Source organism: Ranitomeya imitator, chromosome 5 (genome assembly GCF_032444005.1).
Source record: "Ranitomeya imitator isolate aRanImi1 chromosome 5, aRanImi1.pri, whole genome shotgun sequence".
NCBI lineage: Eukaryota > Metazoa > Chordata > Amphibia > Anura > Dendrobatidae > Ranitomeya > Ranitomeya imitator.
The window spans coordinates 176,113,791-176,137,742 of NC_091286.1; the positions used below are offsets into that span (position 1 = coordinate 176,113,791).

At 42.4% G+C, this 23,952-nt stretch overlaps 1 protein-coding gene across 8 annotated transcripts in view; it reads right to left on the reverse strand.

The window, feature by feature from the left end:
• Positions 1 to 23,952, reverse strand: part of TMEM181 (transmembrane protein 181) — a 325,398-nt gene that overhangs the window by 119,295 nt on the left and 182,151 nt on the right. For all 8 annotated transcript variants that reach the window (XM_069769350.1, XM_069769352.1, XM_069769353.1 and 5 more), the window contains exons 5-8: positions 18,800 to 18,921; positions 17,988 to 18,107; positions 17,798 to 17,878; positions 1,174 to 1,273 (exon numbers count right to left, since the gene is read on the reverse strand). In XM_069769350.1, coding sequence (XP_069625451.1) covers positions 1,174 to 1,273; positions 17,798 to 17,878; positions 17,988 to 18,107; positions 18,800 to 18,921 — 423 coding nt within the window. The remainder of the gene's footprint in view (positions 1 to 1,173; positions 1,274 to 17,797; positions 17,879 to 17,987; positions 18,108 to 18,799; positions 18,922 to 23,952) is intronic.

Below are 23,952 nucleotides of genomic sequence, written 5' to 3' on the forward strand. Positions count from 1 at the left end.
CCCAAACTCACTTCAAATGTGACGTGGTTCCTAAAAAAATGGTTTTGTAAATTTTGTTGGAAAAATTGTACCCTCTGTCGTTGTCTGAGCCAAAGTGGACTTCATGAGAGATGACTAAGGAGGACACCATTTTTGAAAAAAAAAAAAATCATAAAAAAGCCAGACTGGAATTTGTCAAACTTCACGTTGACAAGCCACAAAGCTTCTGGGAGAATGTCATATGGAAAGATGAGACAAAAATTGAAGTTTTTGGCAAGGCACATCAGCTCTTTGTTCACAGACGGAAAAATGAAGCATATCAAGAATAGAATACTGTCCCTACTGGGAAACATGGAGGAGACTTATGTTCTGGGGCTGCTTTGCTGCAACTGGCACAAGGTGTCAAGAATCTGTGCACGGTACAATGAAATCTCAAGACTATCAAGAGATTGTAGGGAGAAATGTGCTGCCCTGTGTCAGAAAGCTTGGTCTCAGTCGCAGGTCATGGGTCTTGCAACAGGATAATGACCCAAAGCACACAGCTAAAAACACTCAAATGGCTAAGAGGAAACATTGGACTATTCTGAAGTGGCCTTCCATGAGCCCTGACCTAAATCCTATTGAGAATCTTTGGAAAGAGCTGAAACATGCCATCTGGAAAAGGCAACCTTCAAACACGAGACAACTGGGGCAGTTTGTTCTTGAGGAGTGTGCCACAATACCTGTCGAGAGGTGCAGAAGTCTCATTGACAGTTATAGGAATCGTTTGATTGCAGTGATTGCCTCAAAAAGTTGTGCAACAAAATATTAAGTTGATCATTTCTGTCCAGGCCTATTTAATGAGTTTTATCTTTTTTTTTTTTTAAATTCTATGGAAGCATGGTTGAAAAGCAATGGCTGACTTTCATTTGTTCATTTTCATAGATTTTTTTTTATTTATTACAACGTTTGCTAGATTCAAGTTATTTCTGTGACCATTGAGGGTTTTTCTGTCATTAAATGAGAGGTACCAACAATTTTGACCACGTGTGTATGTACAACAATATGCCAGTCAGTTATGGAGTCTGTGAGCAGCAGACAAGAACCACATTTCTTTACTGCAAGGAGGTATGCCTATTTAGTCTATGTGAATTATTTAGCTCTTTATTGCCAGATAAATCTTAAGGAAATTGTTAAGAATATAAATCATTTTACCATTATAGAGAAGAAGTAGAGGTAAAAGGACTGACATCCACTTCTGTTCTATTCCCCAGTCTCTCATGGAAAATTTCCGTAGTGAATGTGCAAATAAACACTAAAAAAGAAAAAAATATATAAAATATTAAAGAAAGTTTATCAGTAAGCTATACACATCATTCAAAAAGCAAGGTATACCACCATTTCTAAGAAATGTTTAGCTGCACCAAAAAAGAAGCATGTGGAGGTAATTTTTGTGTGTCACTATTAGGGTATGTGCGCATGTTCAGGATTTCTTGCAGAAATTTCCTGACAAAAAACGGACATTTTTGCCAGAAATCCGCATGCTTTTTTTCACGTTTTTTCTGGACCTTTCCCAATGCATTAAATAGCGGGAAAACGCAAAAAATCCGCAAAATTAATGAACATGCTGCTTTTTTTACCGCGATACGCTTTGTTTCGCGGAAAAAAACACATCATGTGCACAAAAATTGCGGAATGCATTCTAAATGATAGGATGCATATGTATGCATTTTTTATGCGTTTTTATCGCGAAAAAAAAAAAAAAAGCAAAAAATCCTGAACGTGTGCACATACCCTTACTGTGGTATTCTAATGTAAACAGAAAAAAAAAAAAAAAAAAGCTGTTCTAGATTAGCAACATGAAAATAAGCAATGTGCAATTGACTTGTTTTTCCATTCTCCTACTCAGAGTTTAATCTTTTATAGTTTACAACTTGTTTTCAAGCAGGAGATGAGTTAACTACTAACATGCCAGTTAGCCATCTTCAGCCCGCTGATTTCTATGCAGCAGTTAAGGGTTTACCATTATCCCATGTCCTGGCAGGGCTCTTATCAGTCTTGCAAAATCATAATCAGTCAGCCACCAGTATTAACAGTTTCCAGAGGAGTTCTCTAGCCCTCTGCTTGTTCAAATGCCCAATATGTAAATATAGCAGTGTAGAATCAGAACGCTGACAAAACATTAACTCAAGGAGGGTCACCCATCCCAAAAGCAATTAGAAAGTAAATAGAAAAAAGAGCTGTGAGCTGCTATAGAGACAACTTGAGAATACCCCTTAACCCCTTAATGACCCCCAATACGTCTTTTAACTGACCTGAGATATAAGAGAATAGCCTCCCCATACAGGTGACAATCCAGCAGCTGTCGGCTGTACACTATAGCTGACAACTTGCTGCATCAGCCACGATCAGTGTTTGCACCGTCCATATCTGTTTTAACCCCTTAGATGCTGCAGTCAATAGTGAAAACATAATGTAAATGGTTAACAGAGTGTGGGGGCTTTCTCTTTATCCCAATTGGTGCCCTCCGATCATGATTGTGTGGTCCTTATGTTTGCTATGGAAATTCACTGCCAAATGGTGGCCTTAGAATCTGACGGCTGTTGTAACCTGTTCAGAAGTTAGCGGCATTTAGGTGATAAAAATACACATTTTTATTTCGGTCATGCCACTTTGCATTAATTCCTGAACATCACCTGAAGGGTTAATAAACTACCTGACAGCAGTTTTCAATATGTTAGGTGGTGTCGTTTTTAAAATGGTACAACTTTTGGGGGTTTTCCAATATATTGGACCCCTAAAGTCACTTCAAACATGGATAGGTCCCTAAAAAAATAAATTTTGAAAATTTCCTTGAGAAAATGAAAAATTGCTGCTACACTTTTAAACCTCCTAAAATGCTAACAAAATAAAATAACATTTTACAAATGGCGCTGATGTAAAGCTGACATGAGGGAAATGTTATTTATTAATATTTTGCTGTGGTATGACTATTTGGATTAAAAGGATAATCATTCATAGTTTGAAAATTGCTAATTTTTTTTTACATTTTTCTCAAATTTCTGATATTTTTTATAAATAAACACAAAACATATTGACCTACATTTACCATTATCGTAAAGAATAATGTGTCACGAAAAAACAATCTCAAAATCACTGGAATTTGTTGAAGAGTTCCAGAGTTATTACCACAAAGTGACATCGGTCAGTTTTTTTTAAATTTGGCTCCGTCACTAAGGGGTTAAAGTATTGGTATAAGATATCAAAAATTAAGTGTAGGTCCAACTGCTGGACATGAAAACTGGGGATTAAGTGCATATTGGTGAGGAAAACCTCAATTAGCAAATATTTAATAAACATGTCTGCTTTTCGATCCACGCCTCTGTTTATCAAGCCACACCCCTGCCTATCAAACTATATGAAACACACATTTTACATAAGAATGTACTGCTAGTTCATCAATCTACAACAAGTTATCTAAAAGGCCTGCGTGGGTTGAAAAGACCGGTTTGTGAGGCACAAAAAAAAGTTTCTAAGCAAACAGATTTTCGGGACTATATAGAGGCTGAATGTTCCAGAACAAATAGGAAAGGAGGGAGGACTAATATTTTGATAACATTGATTATCCCAGCTACTGACAGAGGGAGGGCAATCCATATTCTAATATTCTCCCAGAGGAGATAGATTTAAATCACGGAGTTGCATGTGATTTCTTGCTATGTATATACAGTACAGACCAAAGTTTGGACACACCTCATTTAAAAAAATTTCTGCATTTTTAGGACTATGAAAATTGTGCATTCACACTGAAGGCATCAAAACTATGAATTAACACATGTGGACTTATATACTTAAAGTGTTAAACAACTGAAAATATGTCTTATATTCTAGGTTCTTCAAAATAGCCACCTTTTGCTTTGATGACTGCTTTGCACACTCTTGGCATTCTCTTGATGAGCTTCAAGAGGTAGTTACCGGGAATGGGGAATGGTCTTCCAGCAATCTTGAAGGAGTCCCCAGAGATGCTTAGCAATTGTTGGCCCTTTTGCCTTCACTCTACGGTCCAGCTTACGCCAAACCATCTCGATTGGGTTTAGGTCTGGTGGCTGTGGAGGCCAAGTCATCTGGTGTAGCACCCCATCACTCTCCTTCTTGGTCAAATAGCCCTTACACAGCCTGGAGGTGTGTTTGGGGTCATTGCCCTGTTGAAAAATAAATGATGGTCCAACTAAACCCAAACCGGATGGAATAGAATGCCGCTGCAAGATGCTGTGGTAGCCACGCTGGTTCAATATGCCTTCAATTTTGAATAAATCCCCAACAGTGTCACCAGCAAAGCACCCCCACACCATCACACCTCCTCCTCCATGCTTCACAGTGGGAACCAGGCATGCAGAGCCCATCCGTTCACCTTTTCTGCGTCGGGAACCAAAGATCTCAAATTTGGACTCATCAGACCAAGGCACAGATTTCCACTGGTCTAATGTCCATTTTTTATGTTCTTTAGCCCAAACAAGTCTCTTCTGATTGTTGCCTGTCCTTGGCAGTGGTTTCTCAGCAGCTATTTTACCATGAAGGCCTGATGCATAAAGTCTCCTAACAGTTGTTGTAGAGATGTGTCTGCTGCTAGAACTGCTGTGTGGCATTGACCTGGTCTCTAATCTGAGCTTCTGATAACCTGCGATTTCTGAGGCTAGTGACTCGGATAAATTTATCCTCAGAAGCAGAGGTGACTCTTGGTCTTCCTTTCCTGGGGAGGTCCTCATGTGAGCCAGTTTTTTTGTAGCACTTGATGGTTTTGCCACTGCACTTGGGGACACTTTCAAAGTTTTCCCAATTTTTTGGACAGAATGACCTTCAATTCTTAAAGAATCAAATAAAGAATATAGTCAATAAATTTTTACCAATATTATATGAGGACAGCAGTTTGGCTAAAATTTTAGATACAGGAGTTAATGTAATATCAAGAAAAGCCCTTACTGTTGGGAATAGGGTTTCACCAAGTATGTTTTGCTCCAGTACAAATAAGAACAAAACCTGGTTGAATTACACGGGTTTCTATAAATGTGGCAGCAATAGGTGCAAAACGTGTGATCATGCATTAGTTACCAAGTCATTTGATGACTCCAGTGCTTCCAAGCACTTTAATATAAAGGGGTATATCAATTGCAATACTGTTTCAGTGGTATATAAAATTGACTGTACAATTTGTAACTTATCATATGTTGGCTGTACCTCTCGCAAGCTGAAGACTCGGATCAGTGAACATTTACACGATATAGAGAAGTCTGGTGAGTCTGTTCGTTCAGTGTCGGCAGCCTCCAGGCATTTCATTATTCAGCATTCTGGTAGCACTAAAAGTTTCCGTGCTTATGGGATAGAACGAGTTAACAAGCCTGTGCAGGGAGGGGATTCCAGACGCTGTCTACTGATGCGTGAGGCATTTTGGATTTATCACCTGAACACTCGCTTCCCTGCTGGTCTGAATAAGCGCAATGAACTGATGTATCATTACTAGTGTCTCTGTCATGAGTATTTGAAACTAATATGTATTTTTGTCATGTGCTTAATGTGTTCATACATATTTTTAACGTATATGTGTATTATTTTCCTTCCCTGTTTTATATTTTCATCATTGGGAGTCGTTCCTGTCATGTGATTTTGAGATTGTTGTCTATTGGTTGGTGGTGGCTATATAGCATTACTGGTTTTATTTACCTGTAGCTCTGACAAAGATCTGCAAAGATCGAAACGCGTAGCTCGTTTCCTATTGTGCTATTGTGCTGTGGAGAGTTATCCAGCTTACGCTTTTACCATGTGTTAATAAAGGACCCAATTTTAAATTTTGGAGCTGGAACAAACCCCTCTTTTTTCGTCTATTTATTTGGGTCAGTCTCAACAGCAGCCTCTAGTAACTTACATCGTGAGGTTAACTCTTCCACCCAAGAGGAGGATGTTGTAATATAACATATGGTGGATCTCAGACATTCCCTTAAATAGGCCTTGAAGTCCTCCCAGGTCACTGTCACATCTCCCTTCCCAGTTTGGGTTTCCCAGAATACTTGAATTTTGTAGATTATTCTATTATTTTTCCCAATTAGGGACAACCAGAAGTCTGCAAGCCTGGCTGTGACGTCAGACGGCCAGAGCTCACTGCGCCTGCCCCACACAGTAGTACACAGCGCAGGCGCCGGATTTCAAGCGAAAACAGTGCGGAGGGGGTGGCGCCCGGAGCCCCTGAATATTTGAGTGATGGCAGTGTGGCGTTTCAAGCAGGGGGGTGAGGACCTGCCTCCCTAGCGAAAGACAGGTATTTTGGAGAAGTAATAAAACGCTTTCTTTTGGGAATACATGCACCAAAAACTAAAAGAGCCACCTTGTTAGAATGCAGCATTACTGCTGCACAAGGTGGCTCTTTTAGTTTATAACGGCTGGAGGGGGTGACAGTGGCCCTTTAAGTAACTTATGCATAAGCACAAACTCCTCTAGAGTATGAACTGTGATAGGAGTGTAGGGCCCCCTGTACCCAGAGCTTCTGCACGAGACTACTTGCGCTTGGGGTGAGGTGGGTCTCCTGGAGGGCCACCACCCGGGGGTTATAATTATGGAGGAACAAAATGACTTGAACCCTCTTCATGGGTATTCCCAAATCCCTTATGTTCCACGACAAGAAATATATCAGTCATTTATAGAACAAATGAAGGGAATACAGCTCAATGTGTCTCCTTTGAAGGGTGGGGAGATTACAAGCCAGGGACCCACATGGCCCACGTACATGGCATTAAACCATTTCACTATAGTAATAGAAAATAGTTCAAAACCTAGTATAAGCAGAGCAATCATCACTTCAAGAGACATATACAGAGTTGCACCTAAACTTATGAATTGGAAGGTCCTGTGCTCATGGCACACACATTAGTAGAGTCCATACGGTTGCATCATAGCAGTCACTGCATGGACTGTATATTCTGCCTGAAAAGATTGGAAGTAAATTCTCTCCATCCTAGATAGAATAAATGGTTTGGGGAAAACTAAAATTGAAGTAAACCATCAGACTTCATTAAAAAAAAAATTAATAGTAGAAAATCAGAAGATGTAGTTATTTTTGCTGGATTCTAGCACTTCACTTTCCATCTTCTTGGTCAATCAGTCATCAGCCTCAGTTGGGATGATAAAGAAATGGGTCCAGTCTCCATCAACCACTCATAGCCGACCCGGGTATGCCATAGAATGTGGTATCTGGAGATCTTGCAGGCGGCATTTGATGTTAATTAATGTGGATCTTGGCTTGTGTTTTCGGTGGAAAAATAGAATTATTCTTACCGTTAATTCGGTTTCTAGGAACCTTCCACGACAGCCACTTCGGAGGTTGTCTTCCCCGCCCTAATAGGGGACAGGAACACAGAGGTTAAATACCGCTCCCCTTCCTGCACCGCCAGTGTTTTCCTGGACACAGTAGTATGTATAGTTACCACAAAAGTGCAGGAATCATCGAATAAGAATATCAGGTAGGGAGGGAAATTAGTGCTGTCGTGGAAGGTTCCTAGAAACCGAATTAACGTTAAGAATAATTCTATTTTCTCCAGTCGCCTTCCACGACAGCCACTTCGGAATAGTACCAACAGCTAATTTCTCAAGGGAGGGACCACGGCCAACAGAACACGTCTGCCAAATGTTAAAGGCAGCACGGTGGCGCAGTGGTTAGCACAGCAGCCTTGCAGCGCTGGGGTCCTGGGTTCTAATCCCACCCAGGACAACATCTGCAAAGAGTTTGTATGTGCTCTCTGGGTACTCCGGTTTCCTCCCACATTCCAAAGACATACTGATAGGGATTCTAGATTGTGAGCCCCATCGGTGACAGTGATGATAATGTGTGCAAAAACTGTTAAGCGCTGCGGAATATGTTAGCTCTATATAAAAATAAAGATTATTATTATTATTATTATTATATCCCTATTGAAATTTAGCCGGTAATGTCTGGTGAACGTATGGATGGACGACCAGGTGGCGGCTCTGCATATCTGCTCTGATGAGGCATTTCCCCTCTCTGCCCATGATGTTGCCATTGCTCGGGTAGAGTGTGCTTTCAGAGAGGCAGGTGGATCCAGTCCCTGTGATGAATATGCCAGACAAATAGACTGTTTGATCCAGTTTACGATGGTGTTTTTTGCCACCTTCTTTCCCTGGTTTCGTCCCGAGAACTGGATGAATAAATTTTGATCAATTTGCCAGGCTTCAGTCTGTTGTAAGTAAAATAGGACCACCCTGTGAACATCCAAGGTGTGGAAGGTCTGTTCTTTAGGGTTGGAGGGGTTTGGGCAAAAAGAAGGTAGTAGAATGTCCTGATCTCTGTGGAAATTCAAGACCACTTTAGGTAAAAAGGATCGGTCTAGTTTTAGTATAATGCTATCCGTAGTGATCGTTAGATAGGGTTCCTGTATTGACAGGGCATGTAATTCACCAATACGTCTAGCCGTAGTGATTGCGACTAGAAAGACTGTTTTCAAAGTTAAGTTCTTTATGGTCATAGCATCCAGGGGTTCAAATGGATCCTGGGTTAGTGCGTTAAGTACTGTATTGAGGTCCCAGGAAGGTACCCTATTACGGAGTGTAGGACAAATTCTGGATGCTGCTGTCATAAATCGCTTGATCCAGCGGTGATTGGCTAAATTCGAATAAAAAAAAGCTACTAAGGGCCGATACTTGCACTTTGAGTGTGCTAGGGGTAAGGCCTATTTCCAAGCCCTTCTGTAAAAATTGTAAGATCCTCGCTATATCAGGATTGAAGGGGTCTGGAACTTCTGGGGAGCACCAGGACGTAAATTTTTTCCAGACCTTACTATAAATGGCATTGGTTACCGCCTTTCTGCTTTTTTGAAGGGTCTGAATTACGTCATCTGAGAGTCCTTTAGCTTTTAAGATTGTGGCTTCAGTAGCCATGCCGCCAAGTTCAATCTGTTTCGGTCTGGATGTAGTAGGGGACCCTGGTGTAGGAGATCGGTCTTTTGAGGTAGAAGGCAGGGACCTTCCAGGGCCATATCTAATAGGGCACCGTACCAACCCCTCCCGGGCCATAATGGGGCAATCAAGATTGTGGTCACTTCGTCTGTCCTGATTTTTTGCAAAGTTTTGGCCAGCATGGGAATGGGAAGAAAGGCATATGCAAGATTGAACTTCCACTGCTGTGAAAAGGCATCTATTCCCTGTGCCTTGTCTCTGTGATGAAGGGAGAAAAATGTTTCTACCTTCGCATTTTGCCTGTTGGCGAATAAATCCACCTCTGGAGTACCCCATTTTGCGGTTAGGGACTGAAACACTGCCTGGTCTAGGGACCACTCTCCTGGATGAACGTCTTTCCTGCTGAGGAAATCCGCCTGAGTGTTGTCCAATCCTCTCAGATGTACTGCTGTGACCGATAGGTTTTTCTCTGCCCAGAAAAATATTCTTGCAGCTACCTCCTTTAGAGAGGCATACTTTGTTCCCCCTGGTGTCGTAGATAGGCTACTGTGGTCATATTGTCCGAGTAAATACGAACGTGATGATTTTTGATCAGTGCAGATGATGCCCTTAGGACCTCCTCCACAGCTTTCAATTCTCTTAGATTCGAGGAGCTGCTGCTGATGTTCGATGTCCATTGTCCCTGAAAGTGGAAACCCTCTACCACCGCACCCCAGCCTCTCTTGCTGGCATCCGAGCGGACTGTTTTTAGGGGAAGGTGGTCACAGCTGACCCCCCTCTGGAGATTTTGGTAGTCTAGCCACCATTTTAGCGCTGATTTCACATGGCCAGGGAGAAGTATTTTTTGACTCAATGGAGTCTGTCGTCTCCTGGAATGTAGGAGCACGTAAGTCTGGAGAGCTCGTGTGTGAGCCTGGGCCCAGGAAACCGATTGTATGCATGCGGTCAGGAACCCTAGTACAGACATCGATTCTCTGAGGGTCGGTGCACGCTGGCCTCTGAACTTGGCTACCTTGCGGACAAAGACCTTAAGGATTTTGTTCCACCAACCCCTAAAATAACGTATAAGAAGGGTAGGTCCATTAAGGACCGTTTGGTCCATAGCTTGTATGATCGACCCAAACCATCTGGTACGTGGCTGGATCGTAAGCCCTGCGGCACCTTTAAATGTGGGGATTGCAAATTTTGCCCATGGGTTAGAAAGGAAAAAGTCTTTAAAAGTACCACAGCAGCGAGGATTTATTGTATGAGGGACTTCGCCAATTGTAAATCGGAGGGTGTGGTGTACATGGCTACCTGTGTGTGTCCTCTTAACTATGTTGGGAAAACCAAGAGGGAGCTGCGGAGACGCATTGGTGAGCACCTTGGGGACATCAAACATAAACGGGATACACCGATAGCTAAACATGTTAGGTTAGTCCATTCCAATGATAGTAGGGTTATCTCGTTTTGTGTTCTTGAAGTTGTGCGGCGCAACCCACGTGGTGGTAATCTGGATAAACTACTCCTTCAAAAGGAGTGTCAATGGATTTTCAAGCTGCGTACTCTTGTTCCGGATGGTCTGAATGAGCAACAAAACTATTGCTGTTTCCTGTGATGCTGTGATCCACTATCACTAGCCAGCCTTTCTAATTGGGTATTTTTTACCCGTAATTCATCATTATTTATTATTTATCTTTTTGTTTTATTATGTTTGCATTTTATTTTTGTTTGCAGTGTCTGCGTTGGGTCCTTTATCCTGTGCGTAGGATTTCTTTTCACCTAGTCTTGGTACCATTTCTCTATATATTTTTACACTTTATTTAGTGTTGTCAGCATAGCTATATATACATAATCTGTCTGTAGGTGCCTAATTACTATTTATGTATGGCGCATTGTATTTTATTATGCGCCTGCGCATTTGCCGCCTTTGAAGGATTCCAGTAATCGGTATTGGCTATATATGTATGGCGCTTTTGCGCTATTTTCGGACTTTGTGCCTGTGTACTTTGTACCTACCACCTTCCATTTATCTGGCTTCTGGCGCATGCGTCGCGCTGTTATGGGTTTTGTGTATTCTAGGTTGGGCGCCTGCGTACTATCTATCGCTTCATCTAGCTTTCTGCGCGTGCGCCGTATTTGGCGGTCTTTTCGTTTCCGCCGGCGGCTAGAGCATGTTCGTATCCTCACGTGCAGAGGGGGGCTTCCATGCACTCCTCCTTCATGGAGATGCATGTGGTTTTGTATTACGCCCTTATTGTTAAGGTTTATCCATAGTATTGGCAACACATTGAATTGTCAAACAGGAAGTCATTATCCCCGAGCGTGTGTATATAAGTAGGACCCACGTGGTATTTACTGCAGCCCTATCTTTGCAATTTATTACTGCCATGCTGTCATCTAGTCTCTCCTGATGAACCCAACTTGGTGGGGGAAACGCGTCGAGAGGTTGTCTGGAGGTGTTATTTGCCCAGTCATCATGGTTTGAGCCGCGACATCTGGATTTATTATCAGCTGTGGACGGTTGAATGCAGTGGATAAGTATATCATTACTATTTTGATTTTATGGTGTATTCACTGTATTATCCACACTGCTGTATGTATCGATTCATTTTGTATCCAGATATATGTGGTGGCGCTGTGTTATATATCTATGTGGTGTATATGTTTTGTATATTATTAGTTAGTCCTTAGTAGTGTTGGCTTTGTATTATCCATGAGCCAACAAGAGTACTGGCTTATTCTGCTTGTCCTATTAGTTGCTATCTGCTATTTATTATATATATAGTGATGCTATAGTTGGTAAATATATCTATCCTTTGGTCTTACATCACACTGTGGGGGAGGGCCAGAGGTGCTATATTATTGATATCACATATTTGTACAAGTTATTCTCAGCCATCTGGCCTTCTGTTTCTGTACCTATCTCTTATAGGGGGAAGGTAGGAGACCAGGGATAGTCATCGCACGAGCGGGGGCGCCATTCTCGTTATTTCTCTTAGGGTGCCAACCTCCGCATCTAGGTAGCATCAGCTTTTAGGTTTATTTTTTGTAGCTGTTAGGGTAACTTTCACTTATATCAATACACCCTTATAGCTGCTATTTGGTATCACAAATCACATATGTCTATATATGGTTTATGAAGGGCATTCTACCAGTATGTGTTAGGGTGTATTGTAGGGGATTATATCCTCTCCCCTGTAGGACTGACGGATGGAGTAGATAGGGTTTTTTTGAGGTTTTTACCTGTATGTCCTTAATTATTGTTATCTAATAAAGTAACTTTTTATGGGGGGTTTTTTCTTCTGTTATACATTACCTTGCGGACAAGGTTGATTTGATGATCTTTGGGTAAAAAAGATGTTCTTACATCCGAGTCCAGTAGCACCCCCAGAAATGTCCTTCTTGTGGAGGGATGGACCTTTGATTTTTCCAGATTTGGGATCCAACCCAGAGTTTGTAATATCTCTAGGGACTTTGATACGTCTGTTTCCAGACGGGAGGCAGATGGAGCCATGATAAGCAGGTCGTCTAAATACGGGACTATGCATATTCCTTGTTGACGGATGAAGATTATCGCTTCCGCCATAATCTTTGTGAAAACCTGTGGGGCCGATGAGATGCCGAAGGGGAGAACAGCTTGGTTATTAGAAAAAGGCGTGAATAATGACCACGTCCTTCCTCTAATTTCGGTACCCGAGAGATCACATTTGATTGCATTAGTTTTTGTAGATCTTGTAACAAGGAATTTTGGAGATCTGGGTTTTGAAGGTAGGTTATCCTTAAGCATTGCGGGGGTGGTCTCACGAATTCTATTTTTAATCCCTCTTGAATGGTACGAAGGACCCACTGATTTGTGGAGATGGTCTGCCACTCGGTGAAAAAACGTGAGAGTCGACCCCCGACCAGAGCACAGTCATTGCTTATCTGGGGTTTGCTGGGCCGGAGGGGCCAGGATATTTTTGCCACTGCCTACCTTGGGATAGCTCCACCTTCCCGTTTTGCCTTTTCCTCTCTGCGACGATTGGTCACGGGATGGACGAAAAAAGCGTTTTTTGGGGATCTTCTGCTCAGGGAGAGATTTCTTTTTATCTGCCGCCTTATCCAAAATATCGTCCAGAACGGGTCCAAATACATTATGACCCTGAAAGGGTATGCTACATAATTTGGACTTGGAGACAAAATCGCCTCCCCAGGATTTTATCCAGAGTGCTCTCCTGGATGAGTTAGAGAGAACGGCAGCTTTCGCGGCTACTCGGACCGATTCAGCAGAAGCATCGGCTAGGAACCCCGTCGCTTTCTGTAGCAAGGGTAGGGAGTCTAAAATCTCCTCTCTTGGGGTGCCGTGTGTCAAGTGATCCTCAAGTTTGCGTAACCAGATAAATAGAGATCTGGCCACGCAAGTGGAGGCTATATTAGACTTTAGTAAATTTGTGGAGGTGTCCCAGGACTTTTTTAATAAACTCTCTATTTTACGATCCATCGGATCCTTGAGTTGCGAAGAGTCCTCAAAGGGAAGGGCAGTTTTCTTAGTTACCCTGGACACCTGTACATCCACTTTTGGGGTCTCCCATGAGGAGTTATCCCCGTCCAATGGACACCGGTTTTTTAGTGCTGATGGCACAGTCAGACCTTTTTCAGGGAGGTCCCATTCATGCAGAATTAGATCTCGTAAATTCTTATGTACTGGAAACCCTTTTTGATCTTTGGGTTTCAGACCCTCAAACATCTCATCATGTATTATGAGTGTAACTTCTTCATCCTCTACCCCCATGGTGCCTCTTACTAAACTGATTAGGTCACTCATATCCTCAGATTTAAAAAAATATTTTTTGTTTTCTGATTTACAGGTGGGGGTAGAAGTGGAGCCTTTGTTTTCCCAGTTATCCTCTGAACCCGAGGACTGGATCTCAACCGAGTCTGGGTCGGATTCTACTGGGGCTTTTTTCCTCTTTTTTGGAGGGGGTGGCTGAGGCACCGACATTTGTGAGAAGGTGGTCATAGAAGAGTGGACCTCATCTTTAATGAGGGATTTGATGCTATCCAGCAGCGAGGGTTGTTCAGCGCGTAGGACCTCATCCGTACAGGATTGGCAGAGCTTTTTCCCGTATGTTGATGGGAGTTTGGCCGTACACACTTTACATTTGCGGCTTGACTTTTTAGGATCAGAAACCGATTCTCCCTATGAGTGAGAGAGAGGGTTTGCTAAGCCACTTAGGGGTATATAGCTACATATACATATATACATGCATGCATATACGTATATACGGGATAGCTGGGCCCGACACCTGCTACTTACTTTGGTAGGAGGGGGAACGCTGGCATCTGCAGATGCAGAGCAAGGGGGTCTGTCACCGTCCATGTCCGTCAGTGTAACAGTCAGACAGCTTACCTTGCTACCCGGATCTCTTTATGAAGGATCAGTGGCCCCAGCGTGATAGTGCTCCTCCCACCACGTGTTGCCTGATTGGGGTATGTCCGGAATGCCCCCAAAAATGCTGCTGTATGGCGTGTTTTGCTGCTCGGACGCCATTGCCAGCCGGCGTGCGCTCCATGGAACGCACCTGAGTGAACCGGAAGTGACGCGCGTTAACCCGGAAGTAATCAGGCCTCCAGCCACAGTCCGGGACGCACGCCACCACCAGCGCTGCAGCCATGGGAAAAGGGAACCGGGGGGCTGCAGGAGGCCCCCGGCAAGCACGTCACCGCCCCGCATTAGTCCACGAAGGGAGCGCCGGAGGGGCGGGAAGGTCCCGAGTCCTTCCGAAGAGAGGAGACAGGAGCAGCATTATTTGAGGAGGGACGCCCGACCTCCATGCCGTCTAGCTTTCTTTCGGTAAGTGGAGCTCTGTCGCCGGCCACGGCAGCCCCTTCAGAATCTCCTCATGCCCCATGGGGGACAGGAAAACACCGGCGGTGCAGGAAGGGGAGGGGTATTTAACCTCTGTGTTCCTGTCCCCTATTAGGGCGGGGAAGACAACCTCCGAAGTGGCTGTCATGGAAGGTGACTGGAGAAAGACCAGTTAAATGGAAACTTTGGCATTGTCAAATCAGTTATCTCCATTACATCTAGCCATACGAAGTAGAAGAGGGGGGTTTTGCGAGCACTCTATGAGCACCTTCCACAGCAAAAGACAAGAAGGATGGACCTGGAAATAATTCCTTGAGCGGAAAGGAGTTTATTGGATCCCTGTTCCAGAGTCGGCTCAACCTCCTCCATTTGTTCTTCTGAGGGTGCTAGATCTTGTTCTGCCACGGAATCTGATGGTAGGTCTGAAGGGGCCCCATTGCGTGCCCCTTTTAGAGTATGATGGGCAAATTCTTTCAGTATCATAATTTCTTATTGGATTCATTGTGTCAGGAATGCGTAGCCCACATAATTTGTTGTGTGTAGATGGCGAATCACAGGATGGCGCAAGATGGCGAATCACAGGAATTTAGAAAGGACAATATACCAAGAAGCACCAAGACATAAAATAGTTAGTGACGACATAGCCACATCTCTTGTGACGGGAATTACAACTTATTAAAAAATTAGAGAGAAAATTACTGTAGCCCCAAATGGGTGAGCCCAAGTTTTGCTGTATTGTCACACAGTGAAAAGATAGTCAGTGTGGGGGAGCATATGCCAATGTCAGTACTGTGCAGTCAATTGGAGCAGGTAAAGAATTATCTGTAGCCAAGAGATAGCATCCAGCAGCTGCAATTACAGGATTCATTCAAGGCCCAGGCAGAGGGTTGTGGCTTACAGTGAGATGGTTGAGCTAGGCAAACTAAAGGTCTGAGCAGGGGGAAGAGGGGCGGCAGACACTGCTCACAATGTCACCAATTCTACCTTAGCCACAGAGTTTCCTGCACTTGTCTCCTGGAATCTGTGACGATAGAGTTGAGAAGCACAATGCTTCAGGGGGCAGAGTCCAGTGTCAGTGTGGTTGGGCTCCCAGGGACAATATGGTGCTGGCAGGAGAAGGCCTTCATAAAATATACAGTTGTGCTCAAAATTTTACATACCCCGGCAGAATTTTTACTTTCTTGGCCTTTTTTCAGAGAATATGAATGGTAACACCAACTGTGGTTGGGTGAAGCCATTTATTGTCAAACTACTGTGTTTTCTCTTTTTAAATCATAATGACAACCCAAAACATTGTTGCCGAGATATCATTCTGAGCCATTTTCCCAGAAGCCTCCGCATCGCAGCAATGGATGTGTGGGGGCCTCTGGGCTTTCACAAAATGCCGATGTAGCCCCCTGCACCACAGAGCACCGCTGAACCTGCCGCACCAGCCTGGGAAAAGAGTGTGATCCTCTTCCTGCATAGTCGGACCGGGACCACTAAAGAATCGTCAGAGTCCGGCTGCCGCCACACTAGTTGTAAGTATATTCCGACTATAAGCTGCACCCAAATTTTTTAGGAAAAAAGTGCTTCTTATACTCTGAAAAATACGATATATACACAACACATCAAAGGTACCAAAATCATAAGGACTTGTTAGGCATGCTTTCCATCCCTGCATAAATTGTTTGGCAGATAGGAAAATATAGTGACCCATGAGCTACTTATAGTAATAGCAGCAAGTAAATATTTAGATGTAGCATAATGGATAATGAACATCTGGGGACAAAAAGAAAAAAAAAAAATCAGCATATACCATTTGGTCAAAGGCCATGTCAGCAAGCAACGTTGGATGCTGAAATAGTTAACTCCAGATTTGTCACAGTGCTCATCTCCTTCTCTTTATTTGTAGTCTGTGGTCCTGTACAGTAGCTTGAACTCCACTTTAACCTCTTAGTGACGGAGCCAAATGTTTTAAATCTGACCAGTGTCACTTTATGTGGTAAAAACTCTGCAATGCTTCAACAAATCCCAGTGATTTTGAGATTGTTTTTTCGTGACACATTATACTTTATGATAATGGTAAATTTAGGTCAATATGTTTTGTGTTTATTTATAAAAAATATAAAATATTTGAGAAAAATGTTAAAAAATTAGCAATTTTCAAACTTTGAATGATTATCCCTTTAATCCAGATAGTCATACCACAGCAAACCATTAATAAATAACATTTCCCACATGTCTGCTTTACATCAGCACCATTTGTAAAATGTTATTTTATTTTGTTAGCATTTTAGGAGGATTAAAAATGTAGCAGCAATTTTTCATTTTTTCAAGGAAATTTACAACATTTGTTTTTTTTTAGGGACTTATCCATGTTTGAAGTGACTTTAGGGGTCTCATATATTGGGAAACCCCCAAACATGATACCATTTTAAAAACAGCACCTCCTGACATATTGAAAACTGCAGTCAGGTAGTTTACCAACTCTTCAGGTGCTTTACAGGAATTAATGCAAAGTGGCATGATAGGAATGAAAATGTGCATTTTTACCACCTAAAAGTCTTTAACTTCTGAACAGATTACTACAGCCATCAGACTCTAAGGCCGTGATTTGGTCATGAATTGCCATGGCAAACATCAGGACCACAAAATCAAGATCTGAGGGAACCAATTTGGTTAAATAGGAAGCCCCCACACTCTTAACGATTTATAATGATGTAGTCACTATTGACAGCAGCATCTAAGGGGTTAAACAGAGTTGGACGGTGCAAACAGTGATGTGGCTGATGCAGCAAGTTGTCAGTTATAGTGTACAGCCGACAGCTACTGGATTGTCACCTATATGGGGAGGCTATTCTCTTATATCTCAGGTTAGTTAAAAGACGTATTGGCTGTCATTAAGGGGTTAAAGATGCATTGACCAGCATCAGGAAGAAAATCCGTAGCTGTGTATTAACCTGAAATGTGCTATAGGAAGCACTTATGGTTTAAGAATATGGACATTATGAGGAGCGGTGGCATAAAATTGTGTTTATTTTATTATTATTATGGTTTTTATCAACTTACAGTCACCATGAAAGTGAGCACAACAAACACAAAACGGAACCAGATTTCCACTTGAGAAAAAGTTGGGTTGTAGGTCTTCCACTAAAAGATGAGCAAAACAGGAGTTAAAATTGTTGTCAGTTGCAAAGTACAGAATGGTGAATGAACTGTATGTGGCTGGCATTGCGTCCTACATTCAGTATATACTCACGGTAAATGTGACAGCTGTAAGTGTGTATTTTAGTTGGTTCAAATTTTCAAAGCGGACATCTAGATTATACTGGGTATAGTTCAGATATCCGAGATGGACTACTATGATCTCATCACATTTCTGAAACCAAAGACAACAAATAGAAAATACTAGCACACATGAAAAACATTTAAAGGGAACCTGTCATGCCATTTTTGTGTATTCAACATGTTTTTTTTCAACCTTAGAAAAGGTCTCAGCATATATGTTATAAAAACAGTTTTCATCCTCAGGTGATTGCATCACATACTTTCGATTTCAGTCATACAGGTGGCACTTTGCAACGGTTCAGTTACGGTCAGTCACGGTCCTATTGTAATTGTTCACACCCACTGCATTGTGATCGATTGCCCCGATGTCACAACAACCACCTAGCAAATCCCGCGCATGTGCACTACCCATCCGCTCCCTGGGCATGTGCACTGGCTCTGAGTGTACAGCCCCAGCTTCATATCAGAAGTGCGCATGTTCCAGTGCCGCTGCGAGTCACAACTCGTCATATAGACACTGACTCACAGTGGCTCTGGAGCATGTGCACATCCGATATGATGCTGGGGCTGTACACCCACAGCCAGTGCATATGCCTGGGGAGCGGATGGGTAGTGCGCATTCGCGAGATTTGCTAGGTGGTTGTAGTGACGTCGGGGCAATCAATCAAAATGCAGTGGGTGTGAATAATTACAATAAGACTGTGCAATCAATAGCAATAATCAAAGTCTATGGACGGCTTTAGCTCTTCCAGCTCTATGTCTAATACCGGCAATGATACATACCTGGGCACAACTAAGTATCCTTGGACGAGAATGCTGCTTGTTATCTACGTAGGACACGGTCGCATCAGACGACACACCATGGATTTTTACAGACATCGTAAAATTGTTCTGGAAGCTGGACTCTATGCATCAGATAAAAACACAATTGGGAGAGAAAAATATTCTTAGTAATAATATTAAATTAAACCAATGTACTGTAAGGTATACAATAAATATTAGTAATCATCCATCTTCCTCCAAACACGGCGAGTGGTATTGATGGCAAAAACCTCTATTTTGCTCTCATCTGACGACATGACCTTCTCTCATGCCTCCTCTGGGCCATCCATATGGTCATTGGTGAACAAATGGGCCTGGACATGTTCTGGCGTAATCAGTTGGACCTTGAGTGTCCTGCCGGATTTTAATCTATCACGTGGTAATGTATTACTAACGGTAATGTTTGATACTGTGGTCCCAGCTCTCTTCAGGTCACTGACCAGGTCCCTCCATTTAATTATGGGCTGATTTCTGAGCTCTCACAACCAGCCTTACCCCACAAGGTGAGATCTTGCATACAGACCCAGAATGAGGAAGATTGACAGTCATCTTGTGTTTCTTCCATTTTTTAATAATTGTGCCAACAGTTGTTGCCTTCTCACCAAGCTGCTTGCCTATTGTCCAGCAGCTCATCCCAACCTTGTGCAGGTCAACAATTTTGTATCTCATGTACTTAGACAGCTCTTTGCTCTTAGCCATGGTCAAAAGGTTGGAGAGTGTATAGGTGTCATATATAGGTAAAGAGTTTAAATAGGTGCAATTAATACAGGTAGTAAGTGCAGAGTAAGAGGATTCTTAACCCCTTTAACCCCAAGGGTGGTTTGCATAATAATGACCAGGCCAATTTTTACCATTCTGACCACTGTCCCTTTATGAGGTTATAACTCTGGAAAGCTTCAAGGGAACCCGGTGATTCTGACATCGTTTTCTCGTGACATATTGTACTTCATGATAGTGGTAAAATTTCTTTGATATGACTTGCGTTTATTTGTGAAAAATAAACAGAAATTTGGAGACAATTTTGAACATTTCACAATTTTCCATTTTTGAATTTTCATGCCCTTAAATCAAACAGATATGTCACACAAAATACTTAAGTAACATTTCCCACATGTCTACTTTACATCAGCACAATTTTGGAACCAAATTTTATTTTTTTTGTTAGGGAGTTATAAGGTTAAAAGTTGACCAGCGATTTCTCATTTTTACAACACCATTTATTTTTTAAGGACGACATCACATTTGAAGTCACTTTGAGGGGTCTAGATGATAGAATGGTGTCACACTTGGATATTTTCTAAAAACTGCACTCCTCAAGGTGCTCAAAACCACATTCAAGAAGTTTATTAACCCTTCAGGTGCTTCACAGGAATTTTTGGAATGTTTAAAACAAAATGAACATTTAACTTTTTTTCACAAAAAATTCACTTCAGATCCAATTTGTTTTATTTTAGCAAGGGGAACAGAAGAAATTGGACTCCAAAACTTGCAATTTGTCCCGAGTACGCTGATACTCCGTGTGTGGGTAAACCACTGCTTGGGCGCATGGCAGAGCTCGGAAGGGAAGGAGTGTCATTTGACTTTTCAATGCAATATTGGCTGGAATTGAGATTGGACGCCATGTCGTTTGATGTGCCTAAACAGTGGAAACTCCCCCCCAAGTGACACCATTTTGGAAAGTAGACCCCCTAAGGAACTTATCTAGATGTGTGGTGAGGACTTTGAACCCCCAAGTGCTTCACAGAAGTTTATACCGCCCGTGCGTAAAAATAAAAAAATCATTTTTTTTTTTACAAAAATGATTTTCCGCCCCCAATTTTTTATTTTCCCAAAAGTAAAAGGAGAAATTGGACCCCAAAAGCTGTTTTGCAATTTGTCCTGAGTATGCTAATACCCCATATGTGGGGGTAAACCACTGTTTGGGCGCATGGCAGAGCTTGGAAGGGAAGGAGCGCCATTTTGGAATGCAGACTTTGATGGAATGGTCTGCGGGCGTCACGCTAAGTTTGCAGAGCCCTGATGTGCCTAAACAGTAGAAACTCCCCACAAGTGACATCATTTTGGAAACTTGACCCTCCAAGGAACTTATCTAGATGTGTTGAGAACCCCAAAGCGTTTCACTAAAGTTTATAACGCAGAGCCGTGAAAATAAAAAAAACTTTTTTTTTTCCCACAAAAATGATTTTTTTAGCCTACAATTATTTATTTTCCCAAGGGTACCAAGAGAAATTGGACCCCAAAAGTTATTGTCCAATTTGTCCTGAGTACGCTTATACCCCATATGTTGGGGTAAACCCCTGTTTGGGCACATGGCAGAGTTGGAAGGGAAGGAGGACACTGACTTTTTCAACACAGAATTGGCTGGAATGGATTTTCACAAGGGTAACAGGAGAAATCGGACTGGAAAAGTTGTTGTCCAATTTGTCCTGAGTACGCTGATAGCCCATATATGGGGGTAAACTACTGTTTGGGCGCACGGCAAAGCTCGGAAGGGAAGGAGGACACTTTGACTCTTTCAACGCAGAATTGGCTGGAATTGAGATCAGAAGCCATGTCGCATTTGGAGAGTCCCTGATGTGCCAGGAAAACAGTGGAACCCCCCTAATTCTAACTCCAACCCTAACCCCAACACACCCATAACCCTAATCCCAACCGAAAACTTAATCCCAACCCTAACCCTGAATTTAGCCACAACCATAACCCTAATGGGAAAATGGAAATAAATGTTTTTTTTTATTTTATTATTTTTCCCTAACTAAGGAGGTGGTAAAGGGAGGTTTGATTTACTATTTGTAGTGGGTTTTTATGTTTGGCTGCTGTCACTCACTAAGAGACGCTTTTTATTGCAAAAAAATAGTTTTTGCATCACCATATTTTGAGAGCTATAATTTTTCCATATTTTGGCCCACAGTCATGTGAGGTCTTGTTTTTTGTAGGACGATTTGATGTTTTTATTGGTACCATTTTCGGGCACATGACATTTTTTGATCGCTTTTTGTTACAATTTTTGGGAGGCAAAATGAACAAAAACCAGCAATTCATGAATTTCTTTTGGGTGGGGCATTTATACCGTTCCGCGTGTGGTAAGATTGATAAGGCAGTTTTATTCCTTGGGTCAGTACGATGACAGCGATACCTCATTTATATTATTTTTTGTTTTGGCGCTTTTAGGCTGTGTGCACACGTTCAGGATTTTTCGCGATAAAACCGCAAAAAAAAACACATACATTAAGCATCCTATTATTAGAATGCAATCCGCAATTTTTGTGCACATGTTGCGTTTTCTGCACGGCGGAATCGCATTCCGGAAAAAAACGCAGCATGATCATTCTTTGTGCAGAATCGCGGGGATTCCGCACACATAGGAATGCATTAATCTGCTTACTTCCCACATGTGGCTATGCCCACCATGCAGGAAGTAAGCGGATCATGTGCGGTTGGTACCCAGGGTGGAGGAAAATATATATATATATATATATATATATATATATATATATATATATATATATATATATATATTTTTTTTTTTTTACATTGTCTCAGGATGGGACATCACTGTATAAAGTCAGATCGCTCAGCAGTGTGTCAGATCAGCAATCTGACAGGCAGTGAAGGAGGCTTCTGAGGTCCCTGCTCTCAGCAGGCACTGAGAAGCTACCTCCCTGCAGGATCCGGAAGGACCCCGCGGCCATCTTAGATCCGGGGGCCTTCAGGGAGACCATCGGAACAACGCGATCACGTGTTGTTCTGAGGGTCTGAGCGATGCTTCTCTATGCCACCGCAACACTGCGATCTTGTTTGATCGCAGTGTATCAGGGGTTAAAGTGCCGGGAGCGGTCCGTGACCGCTCATGGCACTTAGTGCAGGGTGTCAGCTGATTCTCACAGCCCTGATCGGCCGCATACCACCCGTGTGCGTCGCCGATATGCTATGACGTACTATCCCATCCATGGTCAAATGGGCCCAGCCCACATGGACGGGATAGTACGTCGGATGTCAGAAAGGGGTTAAAGTAGAACTAACACGTCTGGGAGAGCCACAATTCTCACAATTCTCGCTGGTTGGTAGGTGATCAAATACTTATTTAAATGTAAAATAAAATGAAATTATTTAATAATCATACAAATGTGATATTCTGTTTGATTTTGCTTTTTTTTATATTCTGTCTCTCACAGTTGAAGTGTATTTAGGATAAAAATTACAGACCTCTCCATTCTTTGTTGGTAAGGAAACTTGCAAAATTGGCAGCGTATCAAATACTTTGTTTCCGCACTGTATTATTATTTATTTACGGTATATAGCACCATTGATTCCATGGTGCTGTACATGAAAAGGGGTTGCATACAAATTACAGATATCACTTACAGTAAGCAAACTAACAATTACAGACTGATACAGAGGACAAGGACCCTTCCCTTGCGGGCTTACATTCTACAGGATGGTGGGGAAGGAGACAATAGGTTGAGGGCTGCAGGAGCTCCGGTGTTGATGAGGCGGCAGCGGGTCAGTGGAGGCTGTAGGCTTTCCTGAAGAGGTGGATTTTCAGGTTCCGTCTGAAGGATCCGAATGTGGTTGACAGTTGGACGTTTTGGGGCAAAGAATTCCAGAGGATGGGGGATATTCTGGTGAAGTCTTGGAGGCGGTTGGGTGAGGAGCGAATAAGTGTGGAGGAGAGAAGGAGGTCTTGGGAGGACCGGAGTTAACGTAAGGGAAGATATCGGGAGATTCGTTCAGAGATGTATGAAGGAGACAGGTTATGGATGGCTTTGTAGGTTAGTATTAGTAATTTGAACTGGATACGCTGAGGGAATGGGAGCCAGTGAAGAGATTTGCAGAGTGGGGAAGTGGAGGAGTAGCGAGGATAGAGATGAATTAGTCGGGCAGCAGAGTTAAAGGGACACTGTCACCTGAATTTGGAGGGAACAATCTTCAGAAAAAAACCAGAAACAAATGACCAAGGTCTATTCAACTAGAAAAAAAACAAAAAATAAACCAAAAAATACAAAAAAGACCGAAAAAATATATTTTTATTGTAAATAAATAAAAATTAAATATAAATAAAGAACCACTTATAACCTATAGACAAAAAGTAGGGATCCTAGGGTCAGGATAAG